The sequence below is a fragment of the Amblyraja radiata genome, chromosome 14 (genome assembly GCF_010909765.2).
Source record: "Amblyraja radiata isolate CabotCenter1 chromosome 14, sAmbRad1.1.pri, whole genome shotgun sequence".
Lineage (NCBI taxonomy): Eukaryota > Metazoa > Chordata > Chondrichthyes > Rajiformes > Rajidae > Amblyraja > Amblyraja radiata.
Window position 1 is genome coordinate 55,301,235 of NC_045969.1, and position 23,613 is coordinate 55,324,847.

The 23,613-nt window shown below is 46.9% G+C and overlaps 1 protein-coding gene across 1 annotated transcript in view; it reads right to left on the reverse strand.

The window, feature by feature from the left end:
- LOC116980254 (cell surface A33 antigen-like) overlaps positions 1-23,015 on the reverse strand; it is a 62,876-nt gene extending 39,861 nt beyond the window's left edge. The window contains exons 1-3 of the mRNA XM_033032306.1: positions 22,917-23,015; positions 13,782-13,942; positions 9,827-10,040 (exon numbers count right to left, since the gene is read on the reverse strand). Coding sequence (XP_032888197.1) covers positions 9,827-10,040; positions 13,782-13,942; positions 22,917-22,950 — 409 coding nt within the window. The 5' untranslated portion in view covers positions 22,951-23,015. The remainder of the gene's footprint in view (positions 1-9,826; positions 10,041-13,781; positions 13,943-22,916) is intronic.
- Positions 23,016-23,613: the final 598 nt, after the last annotated feature.

Genomic DNA, 23,613 nt, shown 5'->3' on the forward strand with positions numbered 1-23,613 from the left:
TGGGTGCTTTGGCTTGAAGTTGAAAGGCACTACTTACTGCAAATGGTGGCATGAAGTTGAAAGGCACTACTTACTGCAAATGGTGGCTTGGGTGCTTTGGCTTGAAGTTGAAAGAGCTGCTGTAGATTTGGAAACAACAGCAGGAGAAGCTTAGCAAGAGATAAGACTGATTGGCTCTAGCCCAAGTGGGAGGAGAGAAGTGTGCGTGCAGGGAAAACAGTTGAAAACTGAGGAATTTGGTTTGTAAATTGGTAAATTAGGCAATTTATCAGTCAATATAAGCAAGACTGCTCTTGAGGAGCAGCCTTGTGAGGGAAGTGTGAGTCTTTGGCTCGAAGTGCCCTGTGAGTAAAGTGTGAGTCTTTGTCGAGGAGAGGAGACTACGCAATACGCTTGAGAGGGAGAGACGAAAGAAGGAGTTGTCGGGCAAGCTGATTCTGTGCGATGCTTGCAGTATGTGGGAGGTCAAGGACACCGCAGGTGCCTCTGGCTGCTACAAATGCGAGAAGTGCATCCAGGTAGAGCTCCTGAAGGACCGTGTTGGGGAACTGGAGAAGCAAGTGGATGACCTCAGGTTCTTCCGAGAAACGGAGTTGTTCCTCGACAAGTCCTACAGTACGATTGTTACACCTCGGGTACTGGAAGAGAGAAGGTGGGAGACTGTGAGAAAGGGAGGGAAGCATGGAATGCCAACGTCCCCGGGTGTTGTACCTCTTGTGAACAGGTTCACCCACTTAGAAGCTGTCGGGACAGAAGACGTGTTTACACTGGGCGGCGGACTGGCTTGCGATGCAAATAGGGCTGTTGAGCCAAAACTAAAAAGGCCTAAGTCAGGCAAAGCCATTGTAGTGGGAGACTCCATTGTGAGAGGTATGGACAGGGGTTTCTGCGGCAACAGACGGGATGCGAGGATGGTGTGCTGCCTTCCTGGTGCCAGGATCCAGGATGTCATGGACAGAGTGCAGAAAATCCTCAAGGGCGAAGGTGAACATCCGGAAGTGGTAGTGCATGTCGGCACAAATGATGTCGGAAAGAAAGGGATGAATATTCTGCAGCGTGACTTTAGAGAGCTCGGAAAAATGCTGAAAAGCAGGACCTCCAGGGTTGTTATCTCCGGTTTGCTTCCAGTTCCTCGTGCTGGCGAGAGCAGGAACAGGGAGATACGGGACCTGAACGTGTGGCTGAGGAACTGGTGCACGGGGCAGGGATTTAGATTCTTAGATCACTGGGATTTGTTTTGGGGTAAGGGGGAACTGTACAAAAGGGACGGATTGCATCTTAACTGGTGGGGGACCAGCATTCTGGCAGGCAGGTTTGCCACTGCTACACGGGTGGTTTTAAACTGAATAAGGGGGGTGGGGTGTCGAATGGGATAGTTGAGGATGGAGTTAAAGGGAAAGGGTTTCTTAAATGTGTGAGCGTAGAGACAGGGGGGTGTAAAATGAGGGTAGAAGCAATAGGTAGCAAGGTGAAATGTGGCAGGCAGACAAATCCAGGGCAAAAATCAAAAAGGGCCACTTTTCAACATAATAGTAGAAGGGGTAAGAGTGTTGTAAAAACAAGCCTGAAGGCTTTGTGTCTCAATGCAAGGAGCATTCGTAATAAGGTGGATGAGTTGAATGTGCAGATAGCTATTAATGACTATGATATAGTTGGGATCACGGCGACATGGCTCCAGGGTGACCAAGGCTGGGAGCTGAACATCCAGGGATATTCAATATTCAGGAGGGATAGACAGAAAGGGAAAGGAGGTGGGGTAGCGTTGCTGGTTAGAGAGCAGATTAACGCAATAGAAAGGAAGGACATTAGCTTGGAGTAGTGGAATCGATATGGGTAGGGCTGCGAAACACTAAGGGGCAGAAAACTCTAGTGGGAGTTGTGTACAGGCCACCTAACAGTAGTAGTGGAGTTGGGGATGGCATCAAACAGGAAATTAGAAATGCGTGCAACAAAGGTAAAACAGTTATAATGGGTGACTTCAATCTACATATAGATTGGGTGAATCAAATTGGAAAGGGTGCTGAAGAAGAGGATTTCTTGAAATGTATGCGGGATAGGTTTCTAAACCAACATGTAGAGGAACCAACGAGAGAGCAGGCTATTCTAGATTGGGTATTGAGTAATGAGGAAGGGTTAGTTAGCAGTCTTGTTGTGCGTGGCCCCTTGGGCAAGAGTGACCATAATATGGTTGAGTTCTCATTAGGATGGAGAGTGACATTGTTAAGTCAGAAACAAGGGTCCTGAACTTAAAGAAAGGTAACTTTGAGTGTATGAGACGTGAATTGCCCAAGATAGACTGGCAATTGATTCTTAATGGGTTGACGGTGGATATGCAATGGAAGGCATTTAAAGACTGCATGGATGAACTACAACAATTGTTCATCCCAGTTTGGCAAAAAAATAAATCAGGGAAGGTAGTGCATCCGTGGATAACAAGGGAAATCAGGGATAGTGTCAAAACAAAAGACGAAGAGTACAAATTAGCCAGAAAAAGTAGGCTACCAGAGGACTGGGAGAAATTCAGAGTCCAGCAGAGGAGGACAAAGGGCTTAATTAGGAAAGGGGAAATAGATAATGAAAGAAAACTGTCAGGGAACATAAAAACTGACTGCAAAAGCTTTTATAGATATGTGAAGAGAAAAAGATTAGTTAAAACAAATGTAGGTCCCTTGCAGTCAGAAACAGGTGAATTGATCATGGGGAACAAGGACATTGCAGACCAATTGAATAACTACTTTGGTTCTGTCTTCACCAAGGAAGACATAAATAATCTGCCGGAAATAGCAGGGGACCGGGGGTCAAATGAGATGGAGGAACTGAGTGAAATCCAGGTTAGCCGGGAAGTGGTGTTAGGTAAATTGAATGGATTAAAGGCCGATAAATGCCCAGGGCCAGATAGGCTGCATCCCAGAGTACGTGAGGAAGTAGCCCCAGAAATAGTGGATGCATTAGTGATAATTTTTCAAAACTCTTTAGATTCTGGTGTAGTTCCTGAAGATTGGAGGGTAGCTAATGTAACCCCACTTTTTAAAAAGGGAGAGAGAGAGAAAACGGGGAATTACAGACCATGTTAGTCTAACTTCGGTAGTGGGGAAACTGCTTGAATCAGTTATTAAAGATGGGATAGCAGCACATTTGGAAAGTGGTGAAATCATTGGACAAAGTCAGCATGGATTTATGAAAGGTAAATCATGTCTGACGAATCTTATAGAATTTTTCGAGGATGTAACTAGTAGAGTGGATAAGGGAGAACCAGTGGATGTGTTATATCTGGACTTTCAGAAGGCTTTCGACAAGGTCCCACATAAGAGATTAGTATACAAACTTAAAGCACACGGTATTGGGGGTTCAGTATTGATGTGGATAGAGAACTGGCTGGCAGACAGGAAGCAAAGAGTAGGAGTAAACGGGTCCTTTTCACAATGGCAGGCAGTGACTAGTGGGGTACCGCAAGGCTCAGTGCTGGGACCCCAGCTATTTACGATATATATTAATGATTTGGACGAGGGAATTGAATGCAACATCTCCAAGTTTGCGGATGACACGAAGCTGGGGGGCAGTGTTAGCTGTGAGGAGGATGCTAGGAGGCTGCAAGGTGACTTGGATAGGCTGGGTGAGTGGGCAAATGCATGGCAGATGCAGTATAATGTGGATAAATGTGAGGTTATCCACTTTGGTGGCAAAAACAGGAAAGTAGACTATTATCTGAATGGTGGCCGATTAGGAAAGGGGGAGATGCAACGAGACCTGGGTGTCATGGTACACCAGTCATTAAAAGTAGGCATGCAGGTGCAGCAGGCAGTGAAGAAGGCGAATGGTATGTTAGCATTCATAGCAAAAGGATTTGAGTATAGGAGCAGGGAGGTTCTACTGCAGTTGTACAGGGTCTTGGTGAGACCACACCTGGAGTATTGCGTACATTTTTGGTCTCCAAATCTGAGGAAAGACATTCTTGCCATAGAGGGAGTACAGAGAAGGTTCACCAGACTGATTCCTGGGATGTCAGGACTTTCATATGAAGAAAGACTGGATAGACTCGGTTTGTACTCGCTAGAATTTAGAAGATTGAGGGGGGATCTTATAGAAACTTACAAAATTCTTAAGGGGTTGGACAGGCTAGATGCAGGAAGATTGTTTCCTATTTTGGGGAAGTCCAGAACAAGGGGGTCACAGTTTAAGGATAAGGGGGAAATCTTTTAGAACCGAGATGAGGAAAACATTTTTCACACAGAGAGTGGTGAATCTCTGGAATTCTCTGTCACAGAAGGTAGTTGAGGCCAGTTCGTTGGCTATATTTAAGAGGGAGTTAGATGTGGCCCTTGTGGCTAAAGGGATCGCGGGGTATGGAGAGAAGGCAGGTACAGGATACTGAGTTGGATGATCAGCCATGATCATATTGAATGGCGGTGCAGGCTCGAAGGGCCGAATGGCCTACTCCTGCACCTATTTTCTATGTTTCTATGTTTCTAAAGGCACTACTTACTGCAAATGGTGGCTTGGGTGCTTTGGCTTGAAGTTGAAAGGCACTTCTTACTGCAAATGGTGGCTTGGGTGCTTTGGCTTGAAGTTGAAAGGCACTACTGCAAATGCACTTACTTCCTGTTTGTACTGTATATTGATTTTAGATAAAACGCTACCACTTACGGCTGTGATTTTTGGCCATCTTACTCAGTCCGCTGAGCAGGTGCAGAGAATTCTTCCCATCAATGAAAAATAAAAGTGTTATTAGTGTTTAAAAAATGTTGAGAATCTCTCTCCTGTCAATCACGCCGTGAAAGCCACACCTTTTCCGGTGGGGGGGGGGGAGGGGTTATAAAACCCAGAAGTGTGGATGTGGCTCAGTCTCTGCATGATGGGGGAGGGAGAGGTCATGACTCTGTCTGAGCTGTGAATCAACTGAACACACTGAATGCCTACTGAACTGTGAGTTTGTTGTTTTGTGTGGTTTTATGGTGGTTTCACCCTGCATGGAATGGTATGAAGCTGCATTTGAATTTGGTGGCCTTGGACCCTGCTTGAAGTGGAATGAAACTGCACTTGATTTCGGTGGCCTTGCACCCTGCTTGAAGTGGTTGGAAACTGCACTTGAATTCGGTGGCCTTGCACCCTGCTTGAAATGGAATTTCAAGGAATAGTCATGTGTCAACTGCCAGCCCACCAGCCGTGAGTGAGCTGCCAGCAGATCAGGCTTGAGGGACTGAGCTGCCACCCCAAGAACCCATACCAGCACTCCAGAAAGCCACCCCACTGGCCACCAATATTGGATTTGGTGGAGAGGTGGAATATTGCGTTGGGGGACCAGCCCTCCCGTGTGAACATGGGAACCAACGCGTCCCACTTAGTCTAGTTTTCTATGTATCTATGTTTCTACCAACGTCTTATACAACTGCAACATGACCTCCCAACTTCTATACTCTATACTCCGACTGATGAAGGTGCGGAAGGTAAGACCCCCCCGGTTCTTCTTCCTGGGCCCTTCGTCCAGCGACCGCCGCCATCTCCCGCCATCTCCTCTCCGGGCAGATTCCCGGTTCCACCAGTCAGCCCTGGCATTCCAATCGTACAAAGCAATTAAAACACAAAGCATTAAAATACATTCATCAGCAGTGAATTAAAATCCCAATTCTTTACCAATCCCAATCCCTTGAAAAAAATCCCTTTTTTTTCAATTCTGCAAACTGTGTGGAAGATCCTGCCTCCCCAACAATGAGTGACCATTTACAATCCACAACTCTCTGCTCCATTGGTGTGTGAAATATTGATCTTGTGCACAGAGACATTACCCATCTTGTCCGTGGTGCTCAGGCTGGTACGTTTAAACTCTTTCCACAGCTGACATTTGACAGCAGCATCCGGGTGCTCCCTCTCAACCTGCTGCAGAAAGAACAAGATCCATGATTGTTTGATTTAATCTCTGATTTGTTGTCAGCGCACGCTGCTGAAGTATTGCTCTTGCTGCAACCCACCACCCTTAATGCAGCGGCATATTTTCGTATCTTTCAGGTAATTAGCACCCTAGCCACTAAATGAATGCGAATGGTTGAAGGGGGTGTCTTCTAAACTCATGCGAGCTCACACACAGACCTTCAGAGCTTCTCTTCAAAACACAGTCTTTTGATGAATAAATGCTTTATTGTTGATAGAAAACAGTAAGATACATCCAAACTTTTTCCGACTCGTTATTACAATCTTCTTCGAACTCCAGCTTATCACTTCTGCTTAAGCATCTAAGTTCCAAACATGCCCAAAAACCCGTCATAAATCCCACCCACAATATAACGGGCAGTCTAAAATTTAAAGGCACATGCCATCATTAATGACAGGCAAAACAGGCCAAATGGCCACTTCATACCGGCCCCTAATTGTTCCAAGTATATAACGAGGCAATTACTAATAAACATTTAAAAAGTAGCCATGAAGGCTTAACATATATCAAAATCAAAAGGTCAGGGAATAAAACCCTGTGGCTCCTCGTCGGGAAATTAAACCCCGGTCTCCCGCGTGACAGGCAGGGATACTAATCACTCTACTAACGAGGAAAAAAATAGCATGCACTTTAAATCCGCAATCAGAATTCTTCATCGACTCTTCCATCTTCACTTTCGCCTTCTAGAAGCAAGCACAACTTGGTTATTAATCTTATTACAACAGTGGTTTTAGTTCAAAGTCGTATCGTGCATACCAAACCCTTAAAATCAGGCATGATACCCAGTATATAGTCCAAAAGATAATAGTCCAAACCTTTGATAGCATGAAACGTCTTCCTCCATGTCCGATCAACTCATTGATGTGTTGTAACAGTAAAGTTGAAGCGTGAAGATCCTTCAAAAGAATAGTCAAGTCAAGTCAAGTCGTCACATTTATTTATACAGCACATTTAAAAAACAACTCTCGTTGGCCAAAGTGCTTTACATTTGTTATAAGAATAGTATAAACAAACAAACTACATACATATATACATATAGCCCTCGCTCAGTGGACGTCAGGAAAGGCTTGGGAGTACAGATAAGATTTGAGTCTTGACTTAAAGGAGTCGATGGAGGGGGCAGTTCTGATGGGAAGGGGGATGCTGTTCCACAGTCTAGGAGCTGCAACCGCAAAGGCACGGTCGCCCCTGAGCTTATGCCTGGACTGTGGGATATTCAGCAGCCCCAAGTCGGCCGATCTGAGGGACCTGGAGGTGGAGTGGTGGTTGAGAAGACTTTTAATGTAGGAGGGGGCAAGCCCATTGAGGGCTTTGTAGCCATAGAGGAGGATCTTGAAATGTATACGGAACCACACAGGGAGCCAGTGGAGAGAGGCCAGGATCGGGGTGATGTGGTGGTTTGGACCAGTTGCAGGCGGGACAGGGAATACCAGGATCTTTAGCAATAAAGTTCTACCATTAAGTTTGATTTAATGTCCGAGTCATTAGCAAAGATTTCAAATCCCAGCTCATGCTTTGGCCATTCTCTGTCTGGCTTGCAAAGAGATTTTAGTTCATTGATACATTTCTTCTTGCTTAAGAAACGGTTCACTGTCAATTCTCTGGAAACTTCATTTGCAGAATTTTCTTCTGTGTCAACATACTTCAGTTGCACCACAGTTGTAACTCACGATGCTCTTTCCATTGGCAGATCGTCTTTGTCCAAATCCAACTCTCTGGTTTCTTTGGCTCTATCATCTAGTGGAATGCTTTCACAATTGAAACTGTTCCACTTAGAAAGTGTGAATCCTCCCTTATTGCAAAGAGAAGTCAAATGTTCTATTGGTAGAATCGCTTTCTGCTCAGTAGACCTGGATTTTAAGCAATCATCCTTGTAGAAATTATTCTTCAAAGAGATTCTTCTTTCATGAAATTTACTCTTCTCGCCAAACTTGTGTTTCAAAGTCTGGGTACGTTGCTCTGCCATACTACGATTATTTGGCTGATTAACACTTTCTTGTTTGAAAGGTAAGTCCACACAACAGTGTCTGTCAGTTTTCACTGAGTAGTTCATAACATCCATGAACTTCAACTCTTCTTTCGACATCTCTCCCGATTCCTTGCTGGTACTTTCATTAGAGTCATGATTATATGGCTTCATCACCGACTTTTCTAATTTATCAGTAGATATTTGATTAATAGCAACAGCAGGACAGTTCTTCTGATTTCCGATTTTGTGGTTCCTTTTCAAGGAGCCATAGATAACCCATCCAAGTTGTGTTTTCATAGCATACTGTCCTTCACCTTGGCTCCTAACAATCTGTATAGGTTCCAAAGCCTTCAAAACATTCATTCCGATAAGTAGATCAACACAAGAATTTATTTCAGTTATCTTGACATCCTTCAGGTAAGGCCATTGGTTTATGTCTTCATACCTTGGTATATTTTGACGACCAACCGGCATAGTTCCATGCGTAAACACTTCAGATATTGGTATGAAATGATCTTCATCCAAACTGGATATCTCCATACTCGTAATGTAATGACTCATGCTCTCGTTATCTTTATTCATGGTACGTAATCGAATCTTAGTCTCTTCTCCTGTGATATTCAATCTTCTCGTCAGGCTTTCTGTACAAAAGGTAGTCGAACCTCCGTGATACAGGAAAGCATATGTTTGCAACACTGCATTCGTCTTGCTGTTCCTTACTTGCACTGGTAAGATAGAAAAATTACAAGCTTCTACCCCGACCCCAATTTGAGCAGTTATTAAAACTCTGATCATGAACGCTTTTGGCCCACTGTGCTGCGATTTCCAACAGAACGCCGCCACCTATGGCAATTTTTGGCCACCTCGCTCAGAGCCCCCCTCCGCTTTACGGGTGCGGAGGATTTTTCCCATCGATGACAAATCAGAGAGATATTAATGTTTTTAAAAAAATCTCCATTCTCTCTGCTGCCCCTGCTGGAGGGAGGGGGAGGGACTATAAAACCAGGAAGTGGTGTGCCTCACTCAGTCTCTGCAAGATGGATGAAGCCAAGGGTCACGTCTCTCTGAGCTCTGAATAGCACTGAACAAATGTCTACACAACTGTGAGTCCCCTTAATGTGGGTTGAAAATGAAAATATGGTTTGTTTGAAGTAAAAAGGCACTGCCTGCAAATGGTTGTTTGGGTGCTTTGGCTTGAAGTCGAAAGGCACTACTTACTGCAAATGGTGGCTTGGGTGCTTTGGCTTGAAGTTGAAAGGCACTTCTTACTGCAAATGGTGGGTTGGGAGCTTTGGCTTGAAGTTGAAAGGCACTACTGACTGAAAATGGTGGCATGAAGTTGAAAGGCACTACTTACTGCAAATGGTGGCTTGGGTGCTATGGCTTGAAGTTGAAAGGCACTACTTACTACAAATGGTGGCTTGGGTGCTTTGGCTTTAAGTTGATAGGCACTACTTACACCAAATGGTGGCTTGGGTGCTTTGGCTTGAATTTGAAAGGCACTACTTACATCAAATGGTGGCGTGGATGCATTGGCTTGAAGTTGAAAGGCACTACTTACTGCAAATGGTGGCACTTGAATTTGGTGGCCTTGCACCCTGCTTGAATAGGAATTTCAAGGAATAGTCATGAGTCAACTGCCAGCTCACCAGCCATGAGTGAGCTGCCAGCAGATCAGGCTTGAGGGACTGAGATGCCACCCCAAGAACCCATACCAGCACTCAGGAAAGCCCCCCCACTGGCCACCAATATTGGAATTGGTGGAGAGGTGGAATATTGCGTTGGGGGACCAGCCCTCCCGTGTGAACACTTAGTCTAGTATCATTTAAAAACGCATTTAAAGACCTGGAAATTTTACATGAAAGCTAGTAATGACACATTACTACTAAGCAAGCTGAAATCTGCATAGAAATATTTTCCGAAGCCCTTACCCAATACAATCACATCCACTGTTTCTTTCCGCGTGCCAGCCAAGTCAAAAGGTGTTGTGACTTCTACCACGTAGGTTCCAGTGTCAGTTATCTGTGCATTCTGGATCGCTATTGAACAATCTTCCCCGTTGGCATCTCCTGTAAAGTTTACTCTGCCCTTGTAGTTTTTTCCAACGCTGTATATTCCGTCGTAGAAGTACTGGATTACATCGATCTTAAAAGAACAGTAGAACTTAGTATTGGACAAAGCAGACACAAAGAACTACAGATGCTGGTTTACAAAAAGAGACACAAAGTACTGGAGTAACTCAGTGGGTCAGGCAGTATCTGTGGAGAACGTGAATAGGTGACGTTTCGAGTCGAGACCCTTCGGCATATCCTGTCCATCATGACCAAATTGTCCCTAATTAACCTCTTTTGCCTGCATTTGCAGCTTCCATAAGCAGCTCAGTCCAGATAAGGACTACACTGTGAGTGAAAAGGTTACCCCTCTTAAATCTCTCACCTTAAGCCTGTGCCCTCTAGATTTAGAATCCTCTACCCTGGGACAAAGGCAGTGAGCGTTCACTCTCTCCATGCCCATCGTGATCTTGTAGACCTCAATAAGGTGGAAGTGGATCCTGAGGCTTAACTGCCACCCAAGAGGTGCTCGACCGATGGGATACCTGGGTCAGAGTTTCTTGGTTCCCAGGGTGGAGGTGGCGAGAACAGCCGCTGGATGTGAGGGCGGACATTGGACACACTCCTGCCCATCTTTATTGACAGTTCTGAGATACATAGAAACATAGAAAATAGGTGCAGGAGTAGGCCATTCGGCCCTTCGAGCCAGCACCGCCATTCAATATGATCATGACTGATCATCCAACTCAGTACCCCATCCCTGCCTTCTCTCCATACTCCCTGATCCCTTTAGCCACAAGGGCCACATCTAACTCCCTATTAAATATAGCCAATGAACTGGCCTCAACTACCTTCTGTGGCAGAGAATTCCACAGATTCACCACTCTCTGTGTAAAAAATGATTTTCTCATCTCGGTCCTAAAAGACTTCCCTCTTAAGACTTCCCTTAAACTGTGACCCCTAGTTCTGGACTTCCCCAACATCGGGAACAATCTTCCTGCATCTAGCCTATCCAACCCCTTAAGAATTTTGTACGTTTCTATAAGATCCCCCCTCAGTCTTCTAAATTCTAGCGTCGCAGCGGCCTCTGCAGTCCGTCTGTCTTTTTATTATTTTTTGTCTCGTTTGAATGTAGTTTTTTAAAATTTTTTTAACTGGGTATGTGTGTGGGGTTTGTGTGTGGGGGGCGGGGGGTGGTGAAACTTTTAAAATATTTTCCCTGTAAGGAGAACCCGACCTTTTCTCTGTCGGGTCTCCGTTGTCGTTGGGGCCTAGCACCGTGGAGCGGCCTCCAGCAGGAACGACCTGGGGCTCCAGTCACGGAGCTGTGGACCTACTCACCATCGCGGAGCTGGCTGAGTTCGGAACGGGAGGAGCGGTGGTGGCGCACGGCTGCGACCCGACCCAGGGGATTCGGAGGCTTACCGCAGGTCTGGTAGACAGTAACACCGGGAGCCCGCGGGTCCCTGCTGGGAGACCGCTTTTCGGGGCTTCCGCAACGGCGACTTCACCCGCCCGAGTTGCGGGGTCGAGGATTATCTGGAGCGGGGCCTTACATCATCGCCCGGCGCGGTTTAATGACCGCGGGACACTTACCATCGCCCGCCGGGGGCTTTGACTCTGACATCGGGAGGAGAATGGGGAGAGCAGGGGAAAGATAAGTCTTTGCCTTCCATCACAGCGAGGAGGAGATGCGCTGTGATGGATGTTTGTGTAAATTGCGTTGTGTCTTGGTTCTTTTCCTTGTGTGTATGACTGCAGAAACCAAATTTCGTTTGAACCTCAATGAGGTTCAAATGACAACAAATAAATTGTATTGTATTGTACAAGCCGAGTCTATCCGGTCTTTCTTCATATGAAAGTCCTGCCATCCCAGGAATCAGTCTGGTGAACCTTCTCTGTACTCCCTCTATGGCAAGAATGACTTCCCTCAGATTAGGAGACCAAAACTGTACACAATACTTCAGGTGTGGTCTCACCAAGACCCTGTACAACTGCAGTAGAACCTCCCTGCTCTTATACTCAAATCCTTTTGCTATGAATGCCAACATACCATTTGCTTTCTTCACTGCCTGCTGCACCTGCATGCCTACTTTCAATGACTGGTGTACCATGACACCCAGGTCTCGTTGCATCTCCGCTTTTCCTAATTGGCCACCATTCAGATAAAAGTCTACTTTCCTGTTTTTGCCACCAAAGTGGATAACCTCACATTTATCCACATTATATTGCACCTGCCATGCATTTGCCCACTCACCCAACCTATCCAAGTCACCTTGCAGCCTCCTAGCATCCTCCTCACAGCTAACACTACCCCCCAGCTTCATGTCATCCGCAACCTTGGAGTTGTTGCATTCAATTCCCTCATCCAGATCATTAATAAAAAAAGTAAATAGCTGGGGTCCCTGCACTGAGCCTTGCGGTACCCCACTAGTCACTGCCTGCCATTCTGAAAAGGACCCGTTTACTCCTACTCTTTGCTTCCTGTCTGCCAGCCAGTTCTCTATCCACATCAATACTGAACCCCCAATACCGTGTGCTTTAAGTTTGTATACTAATCTCTTATGTGGGACCTTGTCGAAAGCCTTCTGAAAGTCCAGATATAACACATCCACTGGTTCTCCCTTATCCACTCTGCTAGTTACAAAACACTGAACCTTTCCAGCATAAACAGACTGCACCCATACAAAAATAAATTCAACTTGAAAATCCTTTATGACTAAAAGCAATGGATATGTGTTTAGTTTTGAGACACAGCATGGAAACAGGACCATCAGCCCACTGAGTCCATGCTGACCATCAATCGGTCACCTGTTCACACCAGTTCTATATTATCTCCCTTTCCCCATCCACTCTCTACACACTGGGGGCAATTTACAGAGCACCAATTAACCTACAAACCCGCACGTCTTTGGGATGTGGTAGGAAACCGGAGCATCCGGCGGAAACCCACACGGTCACAGGGAGAACGTGTAAACTCCACTGTCCCGCCAAAGATATTTAAGAAATAAGGCACAAGCAAGGTGCTGTAGACTATTCAATTCAATTACTAGATCTAAACATCTATCCATTTCTTAAGAATAGATTAACATTTTTAAATAGCCGAAGTGTCCAAATAACATTCACACAAGAATTCAGAATATAACATAATTTTAAATCTCATTGTCTTGGGTTTATAGGCCAAATGGAAGGAATTTAATGTTTAATACCTGTAAATTAATGGCCATTTAAATCAGCTTGCGAGTGGGGTTTTCTGGAACGCGACCATTTGGAACGTTGAGGCTGCAGTGTTTTAATTCCCCCATATCGGCAGCAAATACACTGCCGGTTCTTCGGGGGAAAAAATCACCGTTTCGCAACTTAAAATGTGAATTAAATGCATCTTAAGAAACACTTTTATACATAAAAAGAAACTACTTTCTTTTACCTGTCCCCTACATAAAATCCGGCCCCGTTGACGGCTTCAGAAGCTGATTTTAAAATCACTCCAGCGATTAACTTGTCGGGCGTTTTTTTAAAAAAAACACACAGAACGGCCGTCAGAACGATTCTTCAGCAAAATTTTGCACTCCAACAAAATATAATCTGAACCAGGTCGGAAAAAAAACGCGTTTTAACCCCGCCCCCCCCCCCCCCCCCTTCAAATGCGGCAAAATCGCGCACACGGCCAGTGGCAGAATTGCAACGCCGCTGAAGGTAAGTATTGTAACATACCTACTCACTGCGTGACGGAACTTGTGAATTGACTGGCCATCTCGAGTGTATGGACATCACCATTAATAGTACTTGTAAGCATGTCATTTCAAGAAGTACTACCGCAGAGACAAATGCTTACCGTTGGTTCTTCTTCTTCGACTAGAATCCATTCAATGTTAAGATGGTTTTTAATTGGTGCGGTGGTTTGATAGGTACATTGTAAATGTAAAGCATCTCCTCGAGCTATTTCCATGTGCGGGACCTTCACGTTGACCATCATTGCATTCAAGGATGTAAGTGCTTTAGATTTTAAAAAAGAGAATAAAAAATGTTAGCCAAATTATAGGCCCAACTGAATCTCAAAAACATCATTTACCATTCTCTCAAATCATCTGTGATCTACATACAGCTCCGACACCACAATCCTGATTAGAATTCTCGTCCCACCAGCTTGCCTGACACACAAATACATTTGGTATAGTCAGCTCTCTCTGAGAACTATGACCCTGACAAGCGCAAGTGGACCGGGATGCCTTCTCCGGCAGTGTGAAACAGAATGGTGGTAACTGGGAAGAGATTGAGAGCTGAATAATCTATAAAGACATTGTGTGAAGTCTTTTAACTTAAAAAATAGGCACAGCCCACACCATCAAATGCAGCCACAACAGGCGCTGCCTCAAGAAGGCGTCATCTATCATGAAGGTAGTGTTGCCAACTGTCCCGTATTAGCCGGGACATCACATATATTGGTTTGTCCCATACGGGACCGCCCTTGTCCCGTATTTGACTACTACTCGGCTCGAGGGGAATGTCGGGTCGGAGCTCCTCATCTGGCCCCGCCTCACCCATCCCGATGTAGTGCAGCCCATGGAGTGCAGCAGCAGCTCCTTGCCCGTGGCCCCGTCGTTCAGTAGTCCGGCCTTTGGACCTTCGCTTACCGCCGACACCACCACCACCTCTCCTTCTCATGGCCTCCTTCATCATCGGTTCATGAGTTGGACGGGGCGCCGGACTTTGCGTGGCCTGGGCCAAAACTCCTCAACTGGGCTGGGCTTTGTGTGCAGTCCAGCACCCGGGCCAACTGATACACCCAGCCACGGCGAGTCAGTCAATGAATTGCCGTCAGGGAATTTGTCCCATATTTTGACCTTTTGTCCCTTAGTTGGGAGTGAGAAAGTTGGCAACCCTACATGAAGGATCCCCACCATCCGGGCCGTACCCTCTTCTCATTGCTACCGTCGGGCAGGACGTACAAAAGTCTGAAGTCCCACACCTCCAGGTTCAGGAACAGCAACTTTCCTACATCAGACACAGGCAACTTTAATCCAACCTCCCTACAGAATACCACTGTACCACTTATTTGGATTGATTGAAAGATACAGCATGGAAACAGGCCCTTTGGCCAACCATCGATCACCCGTTCACACTAGTTCTATGTGATCGCACTTTCCTATCCACTTCCTCCACACTAGGGGCAATTTACAGAGGGCCAATTAACCTACAAACAAGCACGTCTTTGGGATGTGGGAGGAAACCAGAGCACCCAGAGGAAACCCACGTGGTCACGGAGAGAGTGTGCAAACTCCACGTAGACAGCATGAGGTCAGGATCCAACCTGGGTCTCTGATGGTATGTGGCAGCATTTCCACCCACTGCATCACATATGCCTAAATGCTGCTGCAAGATTTTCACTGTCCCCTCGACTTAAGTCTATGCCCTCTAGTTATGGAATCCTCTACCCTGGGAAAAAGCTTGTGAGCATTCACTTTATCCGTCCTGCTCATGTTCTTGTGAACCTCCACAAGCTCAGCCCACAGTCTCCTACGTTCAAAAATAAAAGGTCCCGGCCTATCCAACCTTTCCCTACAACTGATTTCAGACCGATGGTCTCAAGAAGTGTTCCAGCACAAAACATTGTCTGCCCATCCCTCCCACAAGTGCTGCCTGACCCGCTGAGTTCCTCCAGCACTTTGTGTTTTTCTAGACTGTGACAGTTAGTTGACTGCAAAAGTTTATTTTGATATCTGAAGATGTTTTGTCAGCAAACAGACTCTTTGCTGACATAAATGATTTGAACATCCTCTCCCTGTATGTAAGGATTGAAAAAAATCCTCAGTACAGAATGGTGATAAGGTTTGGTTAATTTAAAGTTTTGAACATACTCGTAAATAAGATTGTACTTTAATAATCTCTAATGTAAACAAGAGCACAAGGAAATGCAGTTGTTGATTTACAAAAAAAGACACAAAGTGCTGGAGTAACTCAGTGGGTCAGGCAGCATCACTGAAGAACATGGATAGGTGACATTTCAGGTCAGGACCATTCTTCAGGGCTGCTGTTCGAAGTTCAGTCTGAAGAAGGGTCCCGACCTGAAATGCCAACTATCCATGTTCTCCAAAGATGCTGCCTGATGCACTGAGTTACTCCAGCACTTTGAATTTCTAATGTAGGTTACAGATAGCTGAGCAAGTTATCTTGGGTTGTGTGTAGCTTAAGGTTGGAGACACCTTCATAGAGTCGAACAGCACAGAAACAGACCCTTCAGCCCAACTCATCCATGCCGACCGAGGTCCCCATCCAAGCCAGTCCCATTTGTCTACATTTGACCCATATCCCTCCAAGCCTATCCTATCCACATATCTGTCCAAGTGTCTTTTAAATGTTGTTATAGTCCCTGCCTCAACTACCTCCTCTGGCATCTTATTCCCTACACCCACCATCCTCTGAGTGAAAAAGTTGCCCCTCAGGTTCCTATTAAATCTTTCCCCTCATACCTAAACCCTGTGCCCTCTGGATTAAGAATCCTATGCGCTGGGAAAAAGCCGGTGAGAATTCATTTTATCTGTACCCCTCATGATCTTGTCCACCGCACCAGCCTCTTACGCTTCAAACAAAATAGTCCCAGCCTATCAAACCTCTCCCTGTAACTCAAGCCCAGGTCAGCATTTGGTGGCCCCTTATTAGATATCAACTTTTATTGCTTTGTTTTTATGATATTAAATTTAGTTTTGTTTATTATTGTCACGTGTACCGAGGTACAGTGAAAAGCTTTTTTTGTTGCGTGCTATCCAATCAGCAAATTGATTCATGATTACAATCAAGCCGTCCACAGTGTACAGATACAGGATAAAGGGAATAATGTTCAGTGCAAGATAAAGTCCAGCAAAATCAGATTAAAGATCATTTTAAGGTCTCCATTGAGGTAGATGGTTGGTTAGGACCGCTCTCTAGTTGGTGATAGGATAGTTATGTTACATAGATACATAGAAAATAGGTGCAGGAGTAGGCCATTCGGCCCTTCGAGCCTGTAACGCCATTCAATATGATCATGGCTGATCATCCAACTCAGTATCCCGTACCTGCCTTCTCTCCATACCCCCTGATCCCTTTAGCCACAAGGGCCACATCTAACTCCCTCTTAAATATAGCCAATGAACTGGCCTCAACTACCCTCTGTGGCAGAGAGTTCCAGAGATTCACCACTCTCTGTGTGAAAAAGTTTCTTCTCATCTTGGTCCTAAAGGATTTCCCCCTTATCCTTAAGCTGTGACCCCTTGTCCTGGACTTCCCCAACATCGGGAACAATCTTCCTGCATCTAGCCTGTCCAACCCCATAAGAATTTTGTACGTTTCTATAAGATCCCCTCTCAATCTCCTAAATTCTAGCGAGTATAAGCCAAGTCTATCCAGTCTTTCTTCATATGAAAGTCCTGACATCCCAGGAATCAGTCTGGTGAACCTTCTCTGCACTCCCTCTATGGCTATAATGTCCTTCCTCAGATTTGGAGACCAAAACTGTACGCAATACTCCAGGTGTGGTCTCACCAAGACCCTGTACAACTGCAGTAGAACCTCCCTGCTCCTATACTCAAATCCTTTTGCTATGAAAGCTAACATACCATTCGCTTTCTTCACTGCCTGCTGCACCTGCATGCCTACTTTCAATGACTGGTGTACCATGACACCCAGGTCTCGCTGCATCTCCCCTTTTCCTAATCGGCCACCATGTTGCCTGCTAACAGCTGTGAAGAAACTGTCCCTAAATCTGGAGGTATGCGTATTCACACGTCAGTACCTCTTGCCTGAAGGTAGAGGGGAAAAGAGGGGGTGACTGGGGTGAGACTGATCCTTGATTATGCTGGTGGCCTTGCCGAGGCAGCGTGAGGTGAAGATGGAGTCAGTGGAAGGGCGGTTGGTTTGTGTGATGGTCTGGGCAGCGTCCACAACCCCCTACAGGTCTTCAATGGAGCTGTTCCCAAATTATGCTGTGAAGCATCCTGATAAAATACCACCTACACCGCATTTGTAGAAGTTGGTGAGAGTTGTTGGGGACTTGCCGAACTTCCTCAGCCTAGTAAGGAAGTCGAGGCTCTCTCGGCCATTGCTTCGATATGGCTGATGCAGGACAAATGGCTGGTGATATTTACTCCTAGAAACGTGATATTTTCATCCATCTCTACTATGGTGCCATCAATGTATTCCGAGGTGTGAGTACCGCTTCGCTTCCTGAAGTTGATCACTATCAAGATACAAGATACATATATTTGTCACATGTACCAACTGGTACAGTGAAATGTGTGGTCGCCATACAGCCATACGAATAATAATAGTCTTTAACACAAACATCCCCACACAGTGGGATCAAAGTTTCCCACTGTGAGGGAAGGCTCCAAAATTCAGTCATCCTCCTCTCTTGTCCTCCCGTGGTCGGGGGGCTCCCGAACCCCCCGCTGTCGCCGCTACGGGCAGCCCGATGTTCAGGCCCGCTCGACGGGGCGATGGAAGTCCGACGTTGGGACTGGAGGGCATCCTCAGCGGCTTGGACATCCAAATTGGCCACCTCCTACTGGAGTCCGCGGCTCCCGAAGTCCACAGGCCACAATGGGCAGAGATTCAACGCAGGCGGCCCTCGGCAAAGGCCCTTAGGACTCCGCGGTGTTGAAGTCAGCGCCGCCCACGCTGGGAACTCTCCAAACCGCAGCTCCGATGTAGAAGCAGCAGGCCCAACACTCCGGAGCTTCGACGGTGATCCAGGTGAGCAATCGCCCGCTCCGCTATGTATCGAGCGCTGCGCTGCCGCTGCTGAAGCTCTGGTCCGTGTCCCCGGCAGGAAAGGCCGCTCCAATCCAGGTGGTAGGGCGAGGACGCGACTCGGAGAATAGTCGCATCTTCTCCTTCGTGTTGCTGACATTGAGAGAAAGGTTGTTGTCTCGGCACCAGTTTACGAGTTTCTCAATCACCTTCCCATACCCTGTTCATTATTTGACATAAGCCACCAAAATGTACGTTTTCCCCAAATGATTAGCTCAGCACACCGATATTCTGGGTGACAACGGAGGGCCAAACAACACAGACAGCTTAATGCATTGATTTAAAAGTTTCCATTCACAAAATGACTGATTTAGGCCAAAGGTACCACCACCCCCATCAGTGCGTTCCAGGCCTCCACTACCATCTGTGTAAAAAAACATGCCCTGCACATCTTTCAAACGTTGTCCCTCTAATCTTAAAGCTATTTCCCCTTATATTTGAGTTTTCCACCCTAGTTAGTTTAGTTTATTGTCACGTGTACCGAGGGACAATGAAACATTTTTGTTGTGTGCTATCCAGTCAGCAGAAATACACAATTACTATCGAGCCGTTCCCAATGTATGGATAAATGATAAGGGAGTCATAGAGTCATAAAGAGATACAGCATGGTCCAACGTACCCACACCGGCCAACATGTCCCAGCTAAACTAGTCCCACCTGCCTGCGTTTGGCCCATATCCCTCCAAACCTGTCCTATCCATGTACCAGTCTAACTGTTTCTTAAAAGATGGGATAGTCCCAGCCTGAACTACCTCCTCTGGCAGCTTGTTCCGCCCACCCACCCTTTGTGTAAACAAGTTACCCCTCTGAATCCTATTAAATCTTTTCCCCTTCACCTTAAACCTATGTCCTCTGGTCCTCAATTCACCTACTCTGGGCAAGAGACGGTGTGCATCTACCCAATCTATTCCTCTCATGATTTTATACACCTCTCATAGATTTAAAAAACGTTAGTGCAAGATAAAGTCAGTAAAGTCCAATCAAAGATAGTCTGAGGGTCACCAATGAGGTAGATAGCAGTTCAGGACTGCTCTATGGTTGTGGTAGGATGGTTCAACTGTCCCTGAATCTGGAGGTGTGCATTTTCACACATCTATACCTTTTGCCCAATGGGAGAGTGGGGAAGAAGGAATGGCCAGGGTGCAACTCATCCTTGAGAAAAAGTTGATGTCTGTCTACTCTATCTCTGTCTCTCATCATTTCATATGCTTCTCTCAGGTAAAGAAAGTTTTGTGGTGTGGTTTGATGGAGGAGGAGAGGACTGTTGCTGATTGAGATGGAGTTAGGGGGGGAAATTGTTTTTAGTCAAAGAGCTTTTATGATCCCTGATGTCGAAAATGGAATTGGCGATTTCAAACAGGATTGGATATGCATCTGTGGATGAATAACGTGCCGGGCAAGGGACAAAGAGCGAGAGAATGGGGCCACGCAGTTACTCTTGTGTACCCCAGCGTATACCTGTGTCAGAACAATGCTGGAAATAACTCTTTGCTGCCCTGTGTCATTTTGTGATTAACACATTCGATTTGCAAGTTTCATTTCACATTAATAATGTAGACAAAATGATGATGAACAAAGTTGTGTTTTGATCACAGGTTGGGAAGAAGGATTGTTTGTATCTTCCAACGGCCTGTTTATTGCACAATTGTGGCACAGGTTTCAGGCACGCCCAGTTTCTGGCATGGCACACCTCACCTCTGCATGAAACAGCTCTGCGACAAGGAGAAGGAAGTGGCAATTACCCACAGCAGTGCTACTGTTGAAAGATGGGATAGTCCCAGCCTGAACTACCTCCTCTGGCAGCTTGTTCCAAGTCAGCTTTGGCCTGAGTTAGGTTTAGGTTTATTATTGTCAACTGTACTGAGGTAGCATGAAAAAAAATGCTGCTTGCTATGATAATACTACACATAAATACAGTCAAGCCAAACTCCAGTACAATTGATAGAGCTATGGGGAAGATACAGAATGCAGAATATAGTTATCAGCATGGCAGCAAACCAGTTCCAGAGACAAAGTCCAATGTCCGCAATGGGGTAGAGGTGAATCAGACAGTATTCTAGCTCATGGAAGGACAGTTCAGAAGCCTGATAACAGAGGGGAAGAAGCTGTTTCTGAGTCTGGTGGTGCACGCTTTCAAGCTTCTGTACCTTCTGCCGGACAGGAGCGAGGAGACGAAGGAATGACTCTGGCGGGACAAGTCTTTGATGATGTTGGCAGCTTTTGCGAGACAGCATGAGGATTAGATAGTCAGTGGTGGGGAGTTGGGTCTGTGTGATGGACTGGGCTACATCTAAAACTCTCTGCAATTTCTTGCGGTCTTGGGCAGAGCTGTTTCCAAACCAAGCTGTGATGCAACTCGACTGTGCTTTCTGTGTTGCATCTGTAGAAGTTTGTAAGAGCCACTGGAGACACGCCAAACTTCCTCAGTCTCTTGAGCAAGTAGAGGCGGTGATGTGCTTTCTTGCTACAGACCATTAATCAACGACCCACTCACAAGAAATGAAGAGTCTTTTAACATTTTAAGAAGAAAGTTCTTCTAAAGCAAAACACAAAGTGCTGGAGGAACTCAGCAGGTCAGGTCGTATCTATGGAGGGAATGGACCAGTGACGTTTAGTTTCGGGCCCCTTCTTCAGACTGATGGAGTAAGGGGGGTAAGAAAGGTGGGGGGAGGGAAGGGGGCAGGACAAAGCCTGGCAAGTGACAGGTGGATACAGGCGAGGGGGTGGTCGGCTGGTGGGCGGGGTAAGTGACTAAGGAACCAAAAGAATGTCAAATAAGGAGAGAGGAGGAGGAGTGGAGCTGGAAGGAGGGATATGGGTGGGAGGGAGAGGGGATGAGAGGAGGGTGGGTGAAGGGAGATGTGGCCGTTGGGGGTGAGAGCTGAATGTAAGGATGAGGGGAAATGGCTCTACCCGAAATGTCACCCATTCCTTCTCTCCAGAGATGCTGCCTGTCCCGCTGAGTTACTCCAGCATTTTGTCTACCTGGAGTGATTTGAAATGTACATGTAATGGGAATATCGATAAACAAAGCGGGCGGTGCGGGCAGGCAGGCCCGGTGCGGTTGGGTTTAGACTGAGCTGCCGGAGACGTGACAGGGAGCGGGCAGCCGGGTGTTGGGGGTTAAACACTGACATTACTAAACCCCACCACCACACAACCCGCCGTTAAACGCAGGCCAACTCCAACCCCGAAACCGGACGGTCAGACAGTCACACACAAAACGCTGGAGTAACCCAGCGGGACAGGCAGCATCTCTCGAGAGAAGAAATAGGGGAACCGGCCCTTCGGCCCAACCGTCCATGCCGACCGAGATACGCCATCTAAAATAATCCCAGTTCATGGAGATCCTGAATAAGACACAAAGTGCTGGAGTAACCCAGCGGGACAGGCAGCATCTGTGGAGAACATGGATATGTGATGTTTTTGGTCGGGACCATTCTTCACACTGGTCTCCAACATTCCTCCAGTCTGTGTCTTTTTTGTGCACTTTGTGTCTTTTTCCCCCCTAAACCAACATCTGCAGTTCCCTCCGTCTCCTCGCGGAAACCCAACCCAGTTTCCAAGCCCCAAATGTGGCCGCACAAGTTCCCGCACAGTTGCCAACACGACCCAAGTTCAGAACAAGATCCAACCAGGTGAACCTTTTGAGTCGGGGGGGGAGATTTAATGGAGACCTGAGCGGTAATTACTTTACACAAAGGGCGGTGGATATAATGTTGGAGCTGCCGGAGGAGGCAGTTGAGGCAGACACTGTCGCGACGTTTAAGAAACATTTGGACATGGATAGGACAGGGTTTGGGGGATACGGGACAAACGCAGGCGGTGGTGTAACTGGGACATGTTGCTCGGTGATGGCCAGTTGGACCAGTTTCCACAATCTATGACTCAATGATTCCAGGTATTTTAAAGATGAGATTCATAATGATAGATGAACTAGGCCCAACTGTACAAGTTACCAACTCTCCCAGTCTCGGCTGTGCTTACACCGCGCACAACTCTCGGAGTTTTGGAGACTTTCACCATTTGAAAGTTAATGTCCGGGCGACCAGGTAAAGGTGCTACAGGTTGCAATGTCCCGGCAGCTCGGTGTGAGCCCAGACCCTTGTGTGGGCTGAACGGGGGGAGTGGGTGTGAGCAGGGCGAGTGTGCAAGGTGTGCCCGGTCCAGATCCCACACTTACCGGCCAGCAGGTAGAGGAGCGCGGCGCCGCTCATTGCGCCGAGAGCAGCGGCCGCGGGAGCTTCGCCCCGACAGCGAGGGAGGGAGGGAGGACAGGTGAGCCGGGTCTAGGTGAGCCGGGGTCGGGCACAAGTGAGCCGGGTCCAGGTGAGTCGGGCGCAGGTGAGCCGGGGTCGGGCACAGGTGAGCCGGGTCCAGGTGAGTCGGGCGCAGGTGAGCCGGGTCCAGGTGAGCTGGGGTCGGGCACAGGTAAGCAGAGCCGCGCCGCTCCCCTCCACCCGGAAAACGGGGATTGTGTCGATCAGAGCACCTCCACCACCCTCCCCGCCGCGGTGATTGGGCTCAGACACACCCCGGTCCTGCCCCCTCTATCTCTACCTCTCCCCTCCTGTACTCTCCGTGCGGACAGGCAGAGGAAGCACAGGTGAGCCGGTTCCAGGTGAGCCGGGGTCCTCCCTCTCAGCGGCCGCTGGTGCCCCGGGGTCATTATAAAAACGGTCTTTATGAAAACCAATAAAGAATGTCTGAGGAAGAGCTCCGACCCGAAACGTCACCCGTTCCTCCTCTCCAGGGATACTGCCTGTCCCGCTGCGTTACCCCAGTAAACCGGCAACTGCAGTACCTTCCTGCACAAGGACGTTTTCATTTGCTTAGATGAACGAGAAGAGATTGTTGTGAACAAGTTTCCTCCCCATCTC